Source organism: Hippopotamus amphibius, chromosome 16 (genome assembly GCF_030028045.1).
Source record: "Hippopotamus amphibius kiboko isolate mHipAmp2 chromosome 16, mHipAmp2.hap2, whole genome shotgun sequence".
NCBI classification, from domain to species: domain Eukaryota; kingdom Metazoa; phylum Chordata; class Mammalia; order Artiodactyla; family Hippopotamidae; genus Hippopotamus; species Hippopotamus amphibius.
The window spans coordinates 11359923-11379491 of record NC_080201.1 but is presented as its reverse complement, the minus strand read 5'-3'; the positions used below and the strand labels follow the sequence as shown (position 1 = coordinate 11379491).

Below are 19569 nucleotides of genomic sequence, written 5' to 3'. Positions count from 1 at the left end.
GGAAGCACAGGATGACTAATTTGGGACACAATTTATTTTAGTCTAATCTCATACCGTCAGGGATTGTATAACTCTATTCAGCCGTCTATTTCAGAGTCTACTCTTAGAAAATGTGTCTAAAAGTATCTAGCCTACATTCTTCATTTTTCACTTCTTAGGTCTTTCTCATTATCTTTCACAAACTCAATCAGAGTTGGGTCTTTAGAAATCTTTTTTGCTTCATGGATATAATGTAAAAATAAGGTTTGGTGCCCAGGATGGAATTCGTGTTATACTAAATGAGTCCAGGGCAAAGAGCTTCAGCATCTAAGGGAGCTTCCATGCATTTTCTCTCTGAAAGCTTGTGGTCAAAAATAGCTGGGGAAATAAAGAAATTATACATAATATCAGGAAAGAGGCCTATGACTTTTAGGTTTAATACAGTACTTATATTTTTGTTTAGTAATTTGACCTGCAAAGTCATCCAGAGTTGAATTTTCGGTGAAGGTAAACCTTACTGGTTTATCTACAACAGAGAGACTTAGATTCTACCTGTCTGCTTAGTATTCAAAACAGAACCTTTGTAGACTTAATTCCCTTTAAGAGGGAAAGGCTCCACCATCTCCTGGATTTCTGACACTGGGACTGCCTTAGGAAGGACTAGAGACTATTTTTATAGGTGATAAGAAAACCTTGATTTTTGATCATAGGATTTTTATTATACATGTAAACTTGGAAAATACAGAAAAATTATAAATAGAAATAAAAACAACCACCATTTTCTTTTATGCAAAAATTACTGTTTATATGTAGAGGTATTTGCTTTCAGCCCTTTCCCATATTTATATAAAATTAGGAATATACTTGGAATTGTATATATAGAGTCAGTTCTCATTACTTGCAGTAGTCATGTTCTATGAAGTTGCTGTTAACACGGAATTAGCAAATACTAAACCGTTGTTTCCAGGGGAAATATAGGGTTAGGTTCCTGAGAGCCTCTGGTGACAACATTTTTGTCCACCAGTCAACACAACCTTGTATGTGTGATTGTGTTTGAAGACACCTTATTTAGTATTTGTTGTCGATTCACTAACATTGAACTCATGGCCAAGAGCACGATAACTTGTGCCTGAGTGAAGCTTATCTATCACATGTATTTTCTCCATAAGGCACATCATATCCTTCTTACACTTAAGAACACTAGACAGCAGTTCATCACTGTGCAAGAGGGCTTTTTATTTTTTTTTATTTTTAATTTTTTTACATTTACAGATGTTTATTATTACGATAATACTGCTTTTACTTGTTTTACAAATTCTGGTTTTCAGAAGTTTTCTTATGCTGAATACATTTGCATAGTACATACTTCTCAAATTGTTTTTAGAGATTTATTTTTTACATTAGCTGTGCAGTAAGCAAAATAGGTATGGAATGACTTTGTAGTGTTTCTACTTCTGTTATTTAAGTGGGCATACTGGCTTTTATCTTCACTTATCTTCCTTTTTGTAACACCTAAATTAAGATGTGTTCAATTATCATTTCAGACTATTAATACAAAAATAGCATAATTCAATTCTGTCTGACCCAAACAATAATGCCTCCACATCTATGTTCTTTCTTTTTTTTTTTTATTTATTTTTTTTATTTTTTGGGGGGTACACCAGGTTCAATCATCTGTTTTTATACACATATCCCCGTATTCCCTCCCTTCCTTGACTCCCCCCGCCTCGAGTCCCCCCCACCCTCCCTGCCCCAGTCCTCTAAGGCATCTTCCATCCTCGAGTTGGACTCCCTTTGTTATACAACAACTTCCCACTGACTATTTTACAGTTGGTAGTATATATATGTCTGTGCTACTCTCTCGCTTCATCTCAGTTTCCCCTTCACCCCCCGCCCCCTCCCATACCTCGAGTTCTCCAGTCCATTCTCTGTATCTGCATCCTTGTTCTTGTCACTGAGTTCATCAGTACCATTTTTAGATTCCGTATATGTGAGTTAGCATACAATATTTGTCCTTCTCTTTCTGACTTGCTTCACTCTGTATGACAGATTGTAGTTCTATCCACCTCATGACATATAGCTCCATCTCATCCCTTTTTATAGCTGAGTAATATTCCATTGTATATATATGCCACATCTTCTTTATCCATTCATTTGTTGATGGGCATTTCGGTTGCTTCCATGTCCTGGCTATTGTAAATAGTGCAATAAACATTATGGTACAAGTTTCTTTTGGGATTATGGTTTTCTTTGGGTATATGCCCAGGAGTGGGATTACTGGATCATATGGTAGTTCTATTTGTAGTTGTTGAAGGAACCTCCAAATTGTTTTCCATAGTGGCTGTACCAACTTACGGTCCCACCAACAGTGCAGAAGAGTTCCCTTTTCTCCACACAAGAGGGCTTTTTAAACAGCAAGATCACCAATAAAAAACACAAAAGTCTGGAGACAGGTTTACATATGAGAGCTGAAACAAGAAGCTTTGCCTTGCTTTGACCTCAGCTGGAAACATGCATGTCAGTCAACTCAAATTTTTCTCTGCTCTGTGCATTTCTGTGCCTGATCCCAAAAGTGCCCTGAGTATTGATTTAGAGGCCACCAATAAATTATGGCAAGTGGTTGAACCTGCAAATATGAAATCTGCAAATTATGATGATCAATTGTGTAAATATGGTTTTACACGCTGCCTTATTTTTTAACTTTGCATTGTATCAGTACACTTTCAGCATTCATTACAATCTCTTCAAATATTTTTGTAATAATTGACTTGATATACTTTGCTAAATATTCTGGCCTCATAAAAGATGACTATACCAAAATATAAAAGAGCAGATAAATCATTTTATTGGGTATAACCTAGAATTTTGGAAAATATCAGTGCTCTTCCCAAACTCCTCCTTTTAAAAGGTAAATTACATGATGGAAGCTGAAAATTAGTCCATGCCAAATAAAATTTGAACTACTGAAAGATTTTAACCATTCAGGATTGTTCAAAGTTGAATTAGAATTTTGTTCTCTCTATTGAGGCCCCAAGAAAGGAAGATAATCACACAGTGTTTCCACATAGAGGGTGCTCGTGGCCCACTGACCTCCCTTTCCTCTCTTCCTTCTTGTTTTCTTTTCTTAATAGTTGTGAGTGCTGCACTTGATTGAGTGATGTGTACATTGCTGTTTCTGACCAGCTGCTTACAGTGTTCACTGTTAAGAGGTATCTTTTTAAACTGATTTTATCTCCCCTAGGTGTTGGATTAAATGATGGGCAGTGGCATTCCGTCTCCTTATCTGCCAAAAGGAATTACCTGAGTGTGGTGGTGGATGGCCAAGTGGCTTCTGCATCTCCTTCCCTGGGGCCTGAGCAGATTTACTCAGGGGGCATCTATTATTTTGGAGGTAAGAGAAGCGGTCACTCCATATGGGCAGTTGAACCATGTTCGCAGTTACTGCCCATGTGTCTTGAAGTCATTGTGTTTTAACCAATGTCAATACTATGGAATAATTTCCCACTTTGGAATAATTTCTCACTTTCATGGAAATGTTGAGTGGATCATGATGATTATGACCTAAAATGCATTTCCTTGAGGTGGTCTGACTTATGTTTATGATTTCCATAATGAGATTGTTTGAAAGTAGACCACACTCTTCAGTTCTTACTTTCAAATTTTGTTATATTTTCCTAATGTTGAATGGTCCTTACATGTATGTCTTTTTCAGATTTTATGGGCTCATTTCATTGCAGCATTTTCCTAATCATGCCTCCTAGCTTTTCTAGGACATTCTTACTGCTTTTCTACTGCTCAATGCAGGTCAATATTATGCCAATGGACAAATAATCTAACTTAATTAGCTACAAATGCCTCTTCTCATTGCTAAGTAATAATGCACTGATACAGTTGATAAAATGAGAGCATCAGCCTTTAGTGCACCAGGCCATCTCTCTTAAAGAACAAAAACAAATGAAATGTTTACTTGCCCAGTGGATGTTTGATTGAACTAAAATCTTCAAAAAGCACACCTTGCAAGTGGAAATGAATCTTTAGCACTGGAAAAATTAAAATAAAACAATATTTGACATTAATTAGAAAGGCAAAGTTGTAAAACTGTTAGTAGTAAGACATTTTTAACCATGACTTGAGGTGTTTCTTCTTCTTGTTATTTTGAATTGTAATCATGACTTCTGTCTAGAATCACTTTTGAATTTGGTTGAAAGCCCAGTCTTCATTATTCATCAATAAAATACAAATTTCTTTCTAAGAACTGACAGCAAGTACACAGACCATGAATCATTCATCTTATATTAAGAGCAAACAAAAACCAAAAAACCCCTACATAATCTATTATCATGAAAGGCAGCATAATGCCAGCAGTCTTAAAAGATATAATTGCTTCCTTTAGAGAGATTTGTTCATTTATAAATCAAGTTGTTTATAAAGCCTTATGGAATATATGATCGACTTTATGGCAACCTATAGGAACATGTTCCTTTAATAGGTGATAAGATATACAGACACCCCCTGACTTCATGAAGGTGCGAAGAAGTACGCATTCAGTAGAACCCGTACTTTGAATTTTGACCTTTTCCCGGGCTAATGACATGTGATATAATATTCTCTCATAATGCTGGGCCGTGGCAGCAGCCACAGCTCCCAGTCACCCACACAATCAGGAGGGTGAACAGCAGATATACCTAAACCATTCTGTTCTCACACAATCTGTTTTCACTTTCAGTACGGTATTCAATAAGTTACATGAGATATTCAACACTTTATTATAAAGTAGGGTTTGTGTTAGATGATTTTGCCAACCTGTTGGCTAATGTAAGTGTCCTGAGGATGTTTAAGGTAGGCTAGGCTAAGCTATGATATTTGGTAGGTTGGGTATATTAAACACACTTTTGACTTAGGCTATTTTCAACTTATACTGGGTTTATCAAGATGTAACTACATTGTAAGTCAAGGAAGATCTGTATAGAACAACTTAAGAGCTTTCACTTCAAAGGAAAATATTTAGAAGCACCAAAAGAGATAAAAAATACAAGCATTTTGTTAAATGATGCAAAAAAGAGATGATAAAAATAATAGACTGCATAAAAGTGTAAGTTATGAAAATAGAATCATCATTCTTAAATTATTTTCCACCCTTCATGTTGAGATTTAATGATGCCTACCTATTTTTTGTAGAAAATTTTTATTGATTTTATTTATACTATAATATTTTATAACAAAATATATCACATGTGCACTCTGTAATTTTGCTTGTTTTTATTATGATACATATGCCATACACCATTATAATTAAATGAACTTAGAACTTTTGAATAGTTTTAGATTTACCAGAAGATTGCAAAGATACATGGGGAGTTGCCACATACCCCGCACCCAGTTACCTCGTATTGTTCACATCTTACATCATATACACAATGTAAAGGATGCTAATTATTATTATTTTTTTAAAAATAGACATCTACACATGCATTTCGCAGCTTGAGAAAGATAGTGCCAACATCTGTTTGTCCCTGCAAGATCGTACCTCTTCATCTCCCTGGGTAACCATCACCTTGAATTGGGCTTTTATCCCTCCCGTCATGTTCTTTATGATTTGACATCTATTAAGGTGTTTCTGAGTCCCCAAAACAATATGCTATGGAAGCTTCCATAATAAAATTCCAACTTCAGGGCTTTTATTTAAATAACCTATCTTAAGTTTACTTAGGCAACATCTCTGTTTATTCAATCATCTTCTCAATTGGTATCATTAAGTACCAGCATATGTTTGATCTTGGCATGAGATTCTGTTAATCACTAAATATATACCCTGCAGTCCCCAGGGCACCCCAACATTTCCAGGGCTGGGAGCAAGGGTCCAAAGGAAAGCAGGAGGCTTCCTGCTGCCACATTTCTCCCTCCTCTTCCCAGCCTTGTGCCTCCAGGACCTGGTGGAGGAGGTCCATCCTTCTGGAAGCCCAAGTAGGGCTTTTGGGGTGGGAATTTTGGATTCTGGGAGTGGACTAGAGGGGAGAAGTTTCTAAGCGGGCACATCATCTTCCCCTGTAATGCCTCTCAGTGCCATGGGCAGAATCATGGCTGGAGGAGGGTTAGAATAAGGTCGCCTGAAGGGCAGTACTGGCTCAGGGGCCCTCATTGTCTGAGTAGTACTGGCAATGGGGTGACCAGCTCTCCCTCGTTTTAGCACTGAAAGCCTGGAGTCCTGGGAGCAGCCTCCCCACTTCCCACCCCCAGAGCAAACTTGACAGTTGGTCACTCTAGAAAATCTTCTCTGCTGTGTGGCTGAGAGTCCCCTTTATTCCTAGGATCTGTTTTGTCTGGGTGGAGGGCTTTTCTTAGGTAGTTAATTCTTCAGCCAGTTTGTCTTCAAGTAAATAAACATCACATGTTGAGAGACACTTCCCATCCATTCTCCTCTGCTTCTCTCTAAATTCAACTGCAAGTTTCCAGGTATCTTATCAGCAATCAGTCTGATCTGTAACTTAACTGTAGTGCCCCTGTGCAAAGGGGCAGTCTCTCCCACCAGCCTGGGTTGTATCTGTTTTCTGTTGTCAGTCCTGATCGTGACTGTTGAGAGAGTGGACTGCCCAGAACTCCCAGCGCTCTGAATAGACTTCACCAAACACCACTCTCTACCCATCATTGTTTACTTTTTCTCTCTCCCCAAATGTATGCTTTTCAAAAAGTTACTGAGATCAGCTTTTATCATTTATAAACTGTAAACTTTAAATCTGGGTTCTTCGGATTGAGGATGGAGGAAAGTCTAACTTCTGTGTATTCCCCTACACAATCTTTGTGCAATTGAATAACATACTGTGCAGCACAAGCTAGAAATACTCGACTGTGTGCAGAAGGCTCACACTCTCGCTTGTATAAATCAGACATTATCCATCCAGTGAACTGGCTACACCACCGTGAAGTCAGACCCAACATCTTACTTCTGGTACATGCAGTGATAATTTATCTGCCATCCTCAGAGGTGTTTAACATGCTGCCTGCTTCTAGTAATGGATCCATCCATTAATTCAGCATGAAGTATTCCCCAGAAATCTTCATATTTTAGAACTTTCATCTCAAACCGGTTCAGTGCGGAACTTCTCTCTGCTGTTGCATTATATTAACCTGTGGCTGTCTGTTATTGTAGGCTAATGAGACTACCCTGGGTTGACCCCTTCTTTGTTCTTTAGAATCTCTTGCTTATTAAACATTGTAGCCAGGAATGTGAAGGGCCTCATAATAGGACCGCTGTGCTCTCTGTAAAGTTCCATGACCTCTCCTTGTGACTGTGAGTTTGCTTAGTTTTGTTCCCTAGAGGCAGACCGCACAATTTATTTTATTCTGAAATAGTTTGAAATGTGTCAGGAAACACCACCTGGAGAAAAGGAGATTAGCAGAGCTGTTTGTATTCCTGGCATATTGTAACTGCCCCCAAATATTATTGAACTATTATCCTCTCAGTTTTTAACATTCTTAATTGGTTAATAAATCATCTAGAAAACACATCCAGATTATGGTAACCGTATCCTATACCACAGAAGATTTTTAAGCACTGAAAGAGTATATAGAATCATGTACAATAGACTAATGCTCAAAAAGCTTTCGTCACCTTTTCTTGATATATTAAATTTTAAATTTCAGTCTCCATTGCTTAAAATATAGTATTTCAATGTGCCTGATAACAGTTTTAAATATGAATTCTGGCCTTACCTTTCCAGGTAAATGTATTTTGTTAGGAAAACAAAGCATTAGGGAGAAATATCCTCAGTCAAAATACTTAATTATAATGGAAATTCCCAGGTAGAATACTAGCATTGGTTGTGCAGGAATTAGGAAGTTGCTGATTCATTTCTTATTCTTTGAAACTGTAATAGTGGTTGACAGGCATAATGGCAAAGAAAGATTAATGAAAAATACATAAGTATAATATATGTGTTCATACTCCATGAAATTGTTTATTTCACTTGGATAGAGAAACACTTAGAACATCATTAAATCCCAGACAATAATGGCTAATATTATAGTTCTTTATTATTTAAATAATTAGAAACAGGTCTTAGATAAATGTTAGGAAAAAATATCAGTATAAATGGAACATTCTTTTATGAGACAAAAAAATAAAGTCAAACAGTGAAATGTTTTTGACATTAAGCCATTATGATTTATTAAAATCATGTATATGTAGCTCTTATATGCATATGAAAAGTATTTAATTAAATAAATAGTTGTAATTTTATTCCAAGTCGTAACTCCTTTTCTGAATAGCCTTAAGCACAAAGGTATTTCACCATTATCGATTTATCTTTTCTTATCTACAGTGCACATTTTCATCCTTTATGCTCTTCTTTTTGCATCCCAAAAGACTAAGTTCCTGTGTTTAAGTTATACATAATTTAATACTGCTGGCTGACATGTTCAGGATCCTGGAGCTGATCTGTATATTTCTAAAATTGGGATCAAGTTAGTATCCTTGCACATAATTATTATAACAGTAGTCATTTCCTATGAATCCTTTGGTAATAAAGAGGAACACTGTATGAATTGCTATTTGTAGTTTAGATCAAACGAATGATGACTGCAATGGGCTTTTCTCCCCTGTTTTAATTTAATAATCAAACGCCTATTTTTAAATTTTTTTTAGTGAAGATACTGTGTCCTGATTCATTATGATGTATCCAGATTAACTTTGTTTTGTTTTTATCAGGTTGTCCTGACAACAGCTTTGGATCCCAATGTAAAAGTCCACTTGGTGGGTTTCAGGGATGTATGAGACTCATTTCTATCAGTCACAAGGTGGTAGATCTGATTTCAGTTCAGCGGGGGTCCTTTGGGAACTTCAGCGACCTTCAGATAGACTCATGTGGAATCAGAGACAGGTAAAGGCAATCTCACTTCTTTATTTTGACCTCCATTTTCAAACTTTTGGCAGCAGATTGAAATTTGTATATAAAGCAAACATTTTTCTTTCCTTTTTCTCACTATCAACTATTTCACAGGAAAGAGATAATGTTCACATTAGAAATAAGAAAATAGTCTTTTAGTTTCATACTTCATATTCCCAGTGATAAAATTTAGGTAGAAGACATGTGACCATGTTATTTATATGTACAAATAGCTACCAGTTCACAAAAGATGATGTTGATGCTGCTGTAGTTTTAGAGAGGTATAAATGTATCAAAAATATATCATTAAACAATAGATTAGGATACCTTAACAGTAATATAGACCATCAGGTACCAGTAAATCAGAGACCTATGTGGTTAGTTACCAAACTGGCTTTTGCTTCCCTGACAGCTGAATAATATTTCAGAGGCATAGGAATTGAACTGGTTGCTGTGGTCCTAATGTATACCTTTAAGAACCCATTACTATTTTCTCTGCGGGGAAAAATGAGGAGGAAACTCCCCCATGGAAAAGTTTGGAGCTGTAGTATTGATAAAGGTGTAAGGATGATCCAGTAGTTTCAGTGGGAACTCCAGTACAGGGCATGATAGCGCAAGATTTGGGAGTTCATTGTAGAGGACAAGTAACTTTTAATATAATAATTGATAGTTAATAATTTTAAAGTATTGGGGTTTCCCTGGTGGCGCAGTGGTTAAGAATCCGCCTGCCAATGCAGGGGACACGGGTTCGATCCCTGGGCCCAGAAGATCCCACATGCCTCAGAGCAACTGAGCCCATATACCCCAACTACTGAGCCTGTGCACTAGAGCCCCTGAGCTGCAACTACTGAAGCCGGAGCGCCTAGAGCCCGTGCTCTGTGACAAGAGAAGCTATTGCAATGAGAAACCCGCGCACCGCAACACAGCCCCTTCCCTCCACAACTAGAGAAAGCCATGCACAGCAATGAAGACCCAACACAGCCCAAAGAAAATAAATAGTAAATAAATGAGTAAATAATAAAAATTAAAGTAAAAGTTATGAACAAAATAATAATAATTTAAAAGTATTTTCAGGTATGGGTAACTGTAGCCAAATGATCTTGCCAGTCATCGAGGCAGTTATTTTTAATTATTGAGTTCAATGAAATGTCATTAAAAAAATTAAGCAATATGACAAACTTAACCCCAGCTGTGGGGTTGTATGCAATATATATTTTGAGCAAATAGATAAATTCTGAGTTTTAAAAATAACTTTTTATTTGTATAAAAGATTTTACCAGTGTAAACACACATCTTTTATATCTGAAGACCATTTAATCTATCAGCCTGTTGATCCTGTTTTGAACACTAGTAGATATTATGCTATGTGTAGAAAAAATAATTATAATCTTATTTAGCAATGGATTTGAAGGACATCATTTTCTCTTTATGAATAGATGTTTATTTAACTCAATTTGTAGATAAAATAATTCTTTCTATAACAAAAGATGATATGTAAAGGGAGAATTGAGACGATAACCTCAATTGGCTTGATTTGGGGAACAAATGACAGTGACCATCTCCGTAGTTACAGCCACGCCAGCCTGGGAACATTAATCCTGATTTTAGGGAAGTCCTGTAGCGAGGCTCCCTGGGCAGGGAGCCCTCGCCCTGATGGGTATTAGCCACCAGGGACCAATGGGGAGGTTCGGTCATCCACACCATGAGTGATGATCATGTTGACCATCTCAGATCGCAGAACTTTCTTTTGGTGCAAGGAGATCCACACCTCTCCAATGTGGGTTTCTCTGAAGCTGCCATTTTACACAAGGAATCCGTGTTGCCTGCTCTCTAGAGGTACACGCTTCTAAACCAGTGTGACACAGCACAGTGGGAGAATGTGTGGTTTCAGTACCACACCGTAAAAGCACTGTTCAGAAATAGTGAGCAAGTTATGGATAGATCTTGACTATACATTTTTTAAAGAAAAATTTTAGGCTAATGGTAACCCTAAAAAATCTTAAAAATAATAGCAAAAACCAAATGTGTTATATTTGTATACCTTTTAAATTCCTGAAAGTATCTCTAAACTCATTCTCTTATGTTCAGAAGAAAGTATGTATCCATCTGTTTTGGTCTTAATATGCTATACCTATTGACATAGCTGCCAAAGCATTATTAAATAGAGATTTAAAAAAAATCTGTTTACCAGGCTGTATTCTAACTTAACATTAATTAGTATATAGGTTTGTGTGTGTGTGAGTGACTTGTGTAGGGTGATGTGAGTGTGAGAGGGGCCTGGGAATGTGTCTGAATGACCTTACAAGTGTGTGTGAAAGCATAGGGATGGTGTGGCTGTGTGTGAGTGTGTGCGTGTGTGAGTGTACATATGCATGGGTTAATGTGTGAGGACTCATGTGATTGTGTGTGTGTCAGGATTTGTGTGGATATGTAAGGCGATTTTGGATATGTGTGTGAGTTTATGCATACATACATGTGTGAGAGACTTGTGCAATGACTATGTTCTAACATTAATTTTAAATAAATTAATATGTATTTAAATTAATCTTCACAACCCTTAGAACCTGTTCTTCGAGTGTTTGTTTCACATGGAAACAGATGCACAGAGTGGTTAAGTAAGTTGACTAAGAGGATATGGCTACAGGCAGAGCTGAGCATCAGATCTCAGCCCCCTGGTTCTGGGAGTCCCCCTGCGTGCTGCCTGCTGTGTTGTACAGCTTCCCTGCGTGCACGTCAGCATTTATTGGTGTTCATGCTTAATCTGTGTATATTAAACACAGAAGTTTATGGTTTAATAGGTTGCAATTAAAACGAACAGGGACATTAAAAATATATTTAAGAATCTGACAGAGAGAATTCCCTGAAGGTCCAGTGGTTAGGACTCCACACTTTCACTGCCAAAGGTTCAATCCCTGGTCCAGGGAGAACTAAGATCCTGCAAGCCATGAGGCACAGCCAGAAAAAAATCTAACAGAATCTTAAGCAGTGTAGTTCTCTTTTTACTGGAACTAACTTTAAGTTGGATCAGACCTACACTTAAAAGTGTATGTAAATTTAGACACATGCTCACACTCACACCCACACAGTGATTTACACACATTCTTTACATGTAAATTAATGTAGTTATTGTAAAAGTCTCCCATGCACATCTATACACGCAAAAGCTCACTCACATATCTCAGAGCTCTCGCCACACACCGTCCACACACACCTCCTCACTCATTCATCCATACACAAGCACACTCACACAATACTCTCACACAGCCATAGCATCTTTACACACCACCCACATACTCATAAGATCATTCCCATACTCCTTAAACACTCACATCTTTTTTACTCACAGTCACTTATACACACTCATCTGGAAGCCCTCCCCTTGTCCTCGTAGACGTGCAGGGAAATCTGGGTGGAGGCTGACTGAGACTGATGGCCATCAGTCCCTCAGTGGAGATAAGGACAGCATTGCAAAGGGAGCCGTCCTCCATGTTCCCATGTCTTGGGGCAGAAACCCAAGAGGGACTGGGGCAGAGGTGACAATTGTTAAGGGCATAAATATTAAGTTGTTTGGACCTAAGCCACTTATTAAGCAATAGTATTAACTATATCTTTTTTTCAAAAATATATTTATTTATTTAAATTTATTGGCTGTGTTGGGTCTTCATTATTGTATGTGGGCTTTCTGTGGTTGTGGAGAGCAGGGGCTACTCTTCATTGTGGTACACAGGCTTCTTATTGAGGTGGCTTCTCGTTGCAGAGCACAGGCTCTAGGCGCACGGCCTTCTGTAGTTGTGGCACATGGGCTCAGTAGTTGTGGCTCACAGGCTTAGTTGCTCTGTGGCATGTGGGATCATCCTGGACCAGGGCTTCAACCCAGGTCCCCTGCATTGGCAGGCAGATTCTTAACTGCTGCGCCACCAGGGAAACCCAGTCTTTTGATAACAACGTTTTAAGAGTATCAGGAGATTGGCGAAGGTCCATCTCAGCTCTGATATCACCTACCCTTCACAAGTGAAGTAAGGCAGAGGGTGGGGTGTGTCTCTGGTCTCCATGACACCAGGCTACCGAGACTCCTGACAAGAATTAAATGGCTGCCGTGTAACATCGTTCACCATGGCGACCTCGGGAGGCCCAGCTCCTGCCTCCTGGCTTCCCCAGCCTGCAGCCTTTGGACTGCCATCATGGCGTTCTCCTAGTCCACTCCCACCACCTGGTCCTCGGGCTTGGGCTCCCATGGCGCCATCTTCCCTCCAGTCACCCACCCTCCTTCTCTTCTTCTCTGAGGAGCCCTTTAAGCCTCCCTTTGTTCCTCCTCCCTTATGCTCACATGTGGTGTTTATTCCTCTGCTGACAGTCGATTGAGGATCATGTTGGTGTTCTGTCTCCAGTGATACTGAAGAGGTGACTTGTTTATTTCATAGGGGGGAGTCATGTGGAGGGTGAAGGGCTGGTTCTTGTTGATTTCATAGTTTTGAGGAAGGATAGGAGATTTGAATTCAAGTGGTCACCATTTTCCTAGGACCCATACATACCTAATTTTTTGTTTAATTTTCCTAAATGTGATAATGTTACATAGATTTTTACTTCAGTATCATTAATTCTAGCCAAGTTGTACATTGTGTTAAAGTCTTCTGAAATTTAAATTGGAATGGACTGGAAATCAGGATAAACCAAAATCATACTGGTCACTTCAGTTTGGGGCATGTTGATGTATACATTTGTTTATGTTCACAAGCAATGAAAGTTCATGATGGAAATGTCTAAGGAAGAGTGTTGGAGGCTGGAAAAAAATGGGTGGATGGATTGTTTTGTACTTCGTATCGAAGTATAAAAGATAATTGTTTAGAACGTTTAGTGAGAATCAGTCCTTCACTATACAATGTATTAATTTGCCATAGGTTACTAGTAGTCAAACAGAACCACTGTGTGATGAATTTAAATAAAACCCACAATCCAGTCTTTTACATTGTAATTTAAGAAATATGAAAAGTCAAGTGTAACAGGACTCAAGGAGAATGGACACGGTATCTTTTGCAGCAGATCAAATAGAAATAGCACACGTATCACCATAACTAAAGATTCATTCTTTAGAATTTTAAGTGTAGTCACTTATATCTGGTTCAAGGTCTGTTAAAGAATAGCCTGCTGTGTCCTTTTCTTTTCTGATTACCAACTATGATTGTTTTCTGTTTTAATTTTATGTTAAAAATTCTCTCTTCTAGATTGTTATTGATTGGAAGTGCTTAAAAAGTTAAATATATCTTTAAATATTCTTTGAGTGGATTCCTGTGAATCTATAAGAATGCTGAGATACATATAAAATTAATTGCCATGGGAAGATGCCCAATATTTATTTTTGAATCCTTAAAAAGCAGGTTGTAAAGTAATATGTACTTTATGATTACACTTATGAACATACTACATTATACACACACATATATATGTGTATAGTGGTAATTTTTATATATTGAGATTGTAAATTATATTTCTTCTCTATTGTTTCCTATATTGCTTGATATACAGTGGATGTCTATCTTTTATATTCAGGAAAAATCAATAACATTATTTACCATTAAAATTGGGAAAATCCTGAAAGCAAAACATGATGTTCCCAGTCTTAGTTTTAAAAACAGAGGTGTCAGAAACTTCATCAAGACTATATTCTTGATAGGTTTTGTAATTTATTTATTTTTTTATTCTGGGGTGAATGAGAGCATTTCAAGCCTTGGTCTCAATATAACTTTCAATTTAAATTCTGAAAAGTATCAGTTATTTGATCAGGGCTATTTGAGTTGATACAAGAAGCTCTTGGACTTTTTTGTCTATAGTGCCTTATGTATTTCAATAGTTTTCTCACAATGTCCTAAGCCAAAAGATATAACATTTTCATTTAAACGGTGGCTTAGTTCCAAGTAACTTTATGTGTTTATATCCTAACAATTTAGAACCTTCGAAAAGTAATTTATACATATATTTATATTTTAATTATATACACAAAATTTGAAAAATATTTTAACTTTATTTTTAATGTAGTGTATGTACAACCTTTCAAAGCTCCGAATCAAATCTGGTACTCTACCTTTACTTTTGTTCAACATGATTTCACATGACGTTACTTTGTATCAACTACTAAAAATCCAGCTTCTCAAAGACAGGACATGATTAAAAGGAATGTATTACTATCTAATGTTGAAATTTAACTACCTCAAGCTAGTAAGTTGCACAGTGCTTGACAGATGTTGAGTATGTCTGTATTTCTCTTAAAAATTTAAAATATCCAAGGAGCCCCTGTGATTTTGATTCAGCACCCTAATGCACCCTGAGTCACTGCTTGGAGTTTGTGGGTCTATACTGTACACCTTCAACATTCCTGGATGTAGGCACCAAGTGAATAGAGATGTCCCTCCCTCCCCCTTCCTTCTCACTTCTTTATTCCCTCTTCCTTTAAATATTCAGGGTAGTAAATCAGAATGATTAAATGCTGTTATTTTATGTAAACTATTGATGTTTCTGGCAATATATTGAATTAGCATTGTGTCACTTATGAAAGAGAAAGGGCTGTGATATAGTAGGACATGTTGAAAATTAAGGAGTCACAGCTCCCTGAGAATGGGTTGACATCTGATGAGTTTGTTGATCTAAGGTTTAGTTCTGTGATTAAGGTACAGTAACGACAGACTGAACGATCCTTAGTCATGCTCTATTTCCTCTTTAGGTTACCGTTGACATTCTTTCCCATGATCATGTATTAGTTATCCATATGTTGTGATTTCTCAAAATGAATAGTCATGATTGTATCTGCACCTTCTTGTAGGTGTTTGCCCAACTATTGTGAACACGGTGGTGAATGCTCCCAGTCCTGGGACACCTTTCACTGCAACTGTGCAAACACCGGATACAGGGGAGCGACCTGCCACAACTGTAAGCCAAGCACACCTGCTTGTTCTCACCTCTGTCCTGACTCCCTGGTTCATTTCCCTTTTCTTTGTTGTGTGTACATATACATGTCCGTGTATGTACAACCCTGAATCTTAGCATTCAGTTGATTTCTAGTTTATTTTTAATCCACACTTCTTTTCATAAAGTAGTCAACTGATAGAAACACATAAAATAACACAAGACAGAAAAGAGTAGGAGAGCTGGCAAGCGAACACGTGAAGAAAACAAAGGTAGCTAAAGATAAGCGTAAAATACAGTGCAGAATAGGTGATCCTTAAATTCTCTTGCAACTCCGTTGATAAGGACGACAAGGATAAGTATGATAGAAATGGTATTAATCATAATAGTTAATTTTATTGAGTATTTTCTAAATGCCAGCTACTGCTCTGGTATTTTACATGTCCCAGCTCATTTAACTCTGATGGCCACCTTAGCAGGTGGGTGTAGCCATTGTTATTACCCCTAGTTTACTAGGTAGCAGAGAGAGGTTAATCACCTTGCCCAAAAGCTCCTGAGATAGCCAAGGCACAGGGAGAATGTGAACACTCGTAATTATGTTCCAGAGCCTGGGACCACAACCAGTGCTCTTTTCCCGTGTTAGAAGCCATGCATTTTTTCCTGGTAAAAAGTTTGCATATGTTGTAAGACTCATGTCGTTGTTCAGGACGTGGGATGGGGAGACCCAAATGCCCATTTTTTCGTATTGTGGCTGACATTGCTGAGCATCTCAGCTCCTAGTGCTCTGGCCTCTAGCCTTGACTTTAGGCCAGGACATTAGGTGCAGTCCTCAGCCTCACCACCCTCATCTCTTCATTGTGCATCGCCTTGTACTCCTGCCGGAATTGAGATTGGAATCCTGGGCTCCCAGCCCCAGAGGCTCCACAAGGGACCCCCGGAAGTCCGGACTCAGGGCTGAAGAGGGCATGAGCAGGGGTGGGGGGAGCTCCTGGCCTCACCCTCATGCCTCCATCAGTGCAGCCAGTCATTCCTGGGGCATCAACTTGTGTGAGTTGGAGTGCCTCATAAGAACAAGAAAAGCGCCTGCTGTTGCCAAAGCCAAGGCCAAGCTACTTGTCCCAGGTCAGCAGTAGCAGAGGGACGGTATATTTTAATTTTTCATATCTGCCATCATCCCAATTACAGTAACTAACTCAAAACAGAAAGCTAATTGAATGTGTTTTCATTGACTATTTGTTTAGTTTCAGCTGTTATCAATGACTAAATGTAAATATAAACACAAACATCTCTGAGCCAAAAAAATCAGATGATAAATAAATAAGGTATTCTCATCTGTGGCCCACAGTTGGATCCAATCATTGAGTTAATTTATTAAGTTCTTGAGCAGGTAGTCTAAAGGGAGCCCAAGGTTTTTTTGCTGCTGACCATTCCGAGAAATGAGGCCAGGATGACAAACCCGATTACAGTGAAGACATCACCATCGTTCGCCTGAGTTGAGGGAGGGTCAGAGATGGGGTCTTGAAGAAAGGTTTTACTAGAAAATAATATTTTAAGCAGTCATGCTATAAAAAGCCAAGCAATATGCATAAAGCAAAAGTACTCCGAATTACCCTCATGCAATTGTGTGTCCTTCCTAATACCAGCCCTCACTGCAAAGTTATGTGTATATCCCAGTCTCTTTCAAGGAATTTATCAACACATGTATGTACATATAGAAATATATAAATTAACCATTTTCACATGCCCACTTCACTGCACAAAATGCAAATGTGACTAGAAAACAATGCATCTTATATTTCTATGTAATATACAGTAGGAATAAAATAGAACCCAGAAATTGTGGAGGCATAGAGAAGTAAATTTGTATGATTATCTGAAGTCTCTGTAACACTGAGAATATTAGTTACATTATTTCATATTGTCTAAAAATTCATTAACATAATTTTGAAAAATTTAGAATAGATCAAGGAAGGTCATTCAAGGGATGTTTATTTCTCATTTCACAAAGTTAAAAGCCTGATGGAAATCACCATTGCATTTGGCCAAGTGTTCGATGAGAAGAGTGCATCATATACAATTGTTAATATCAAACCTTGTACATGGCAAATTGTAGAATTAAAAACATCCAATTATGGACCAAAACACACTGAGACCACTTGAGGGCATATTTTATATAAATATTTCTTTTGCTTTGAATTTTAATTATCTTAAATTCTCATTACGGAGCATTAGAGAAAGTTTCTTTTGTAAAGTACTTTTTAAATTATTCACAAGAAGCTTTGTAAATCATGTTTGTTTTATGGGAAAAAAAAGGATTTTATCTATAGATAATTTTATGTGAGAAAAGAGACTAGTTACAGCATTATTTGAAACTTTTCTACTGCATAATTTTTGGATAACAGCAGATTACTTAAGGAAATTACACTGTTGTGCTTCAGATGTTAGGTTATTTTACAAGGTGATAATAGAATTAGGAATTCCAAAACGGTTGTCGAAAGATCCATTTGGGTGGATGTCCAAAATGGAAGTCACATTATATTTATAAGGATCTTAACATTTAAAACACCTACCTTCTCTTTTGTTGTTTTGCCTAATGTAAAAATAAACAATTTTCATTTTGACTGAGTAATCTGATATACCTTTAGTGATAGAAATGGCATAAAATACAATCTCATTCTTCCTTTCTTCTATCTAAACTTCTTTTATCCATATTAATTTTAAAAATGAATTTTGTTTTAAAATGTGTTACCTTTTCTCCTGGTCAGTAATGTACATATTAAATTTCAAGCCTTGGAGTATTTTGTGTTTAAATTAAAATTTTAAAAATTAATTTTATACTGTTTCACTTATGATGATACTTTTTTTTTTACAGCTATCTATGAGCAGTCATGTGAAGCCTATAAGCATAAAGGAAATACTTCAGGGTTTTACTATATAGATGCAGATGGAAGTGGTCCCCTGGAACCATTTCTTCTATATTGCAATATGACTGGTGAGTTAATCAACTTTCATTTAATAGTTAAATTTGCATGAATGCTTTAAATATGCAAAATTAAAATGAACAAGTCAGAAGTTGACATAATTTGCAACTTGATTAAAATGTATATTGTTTAGTAGAAGAACTTAAAGTAAATCTTTAGAAAATAGTTTAATGGTAGTGATTTAAAATGTCATTATTTTCTGTGCATGTGGTATCTGTGTAGAACATCTAATAATAAATGTATCTTGTTAAGTCCCCAAAACAAAAAGAATAGACTTTATTCCTCTTAGAAGATTGAGACATATCATATGTTTTCACTTATATGTAGAATCTAGAAAACAAAACAAATAAACAAACATAACAAAAGAGAAACAGACTCACAGATACAGAGAACAAACAGGTGGTTGCCCATGAGGAGAGGAGTAGGGGGATGAAAAGAAAAAAAAAAAAGGACCAAATGTGGTAATGATGCTAATTAGCTTGATTATGGGGAGCATTTCACAGTGTGTATTTATATGAAGGCGTCACATTACATACCTTAAATACATACAATTTTTGACAACATAAATAAAGCTGAAAAACATTTTAAGTAATCATAATGAAAGAAAAAAGATTGAAACATGTGAATGCTTTGAAAATATTTACTTCTTAAATTTGGGTAAAAATGAATTTTATTCTTGAATTCTTTACTAACATAAAACTTAAATAGGAATTAATAGTCTTGGAAAATGTGTTTGATTAGATTCAACATCCATTCATGATAAAGAGAAAATGAAAACTTGGTAAATTATCAATAGAAGGAAATTTCCTTAATTTGTTAAGAGGCCCCAT

At 37.0% G+C, this 19569-nt stretch overlaps 1 protein-coding gene across 7 annotated transcripts in view; it reads left to right on the top strand.

Annotated features, from left to right (window-relative positions):
- The window catches only part of CNTNAP4 (contactin associated protein family member 4), a 259940-nt gene that overhangs the window by 172535 nt on the left and 67836 nt on the right, over positions 1-19569 (top strand). For 6 of the 7 annotated variants that reach the window (XM_057711745.1, XM_057711746.1, XM_057711748.1 and 3 more), the window contains 4 exons: positions 3221-3370; positions 8684-8855; positions 15676-15782; positions 18631-18750. In XM_057711745.1, coding sequence (XP_057567728.1) covers positions 3221-3370; positions 8684-8855; positions 15676-15782; positions 18631-18750 — 549 coding nt within the window. The remainder of the gene's footprint in view (positions 1-3220; positions 3371-8683; positions 8856-15675; positions 15783-18630; positions 18751-19569) is intronic. The other variant, XM_057711749.1, reaches the window with a different exon arrangement.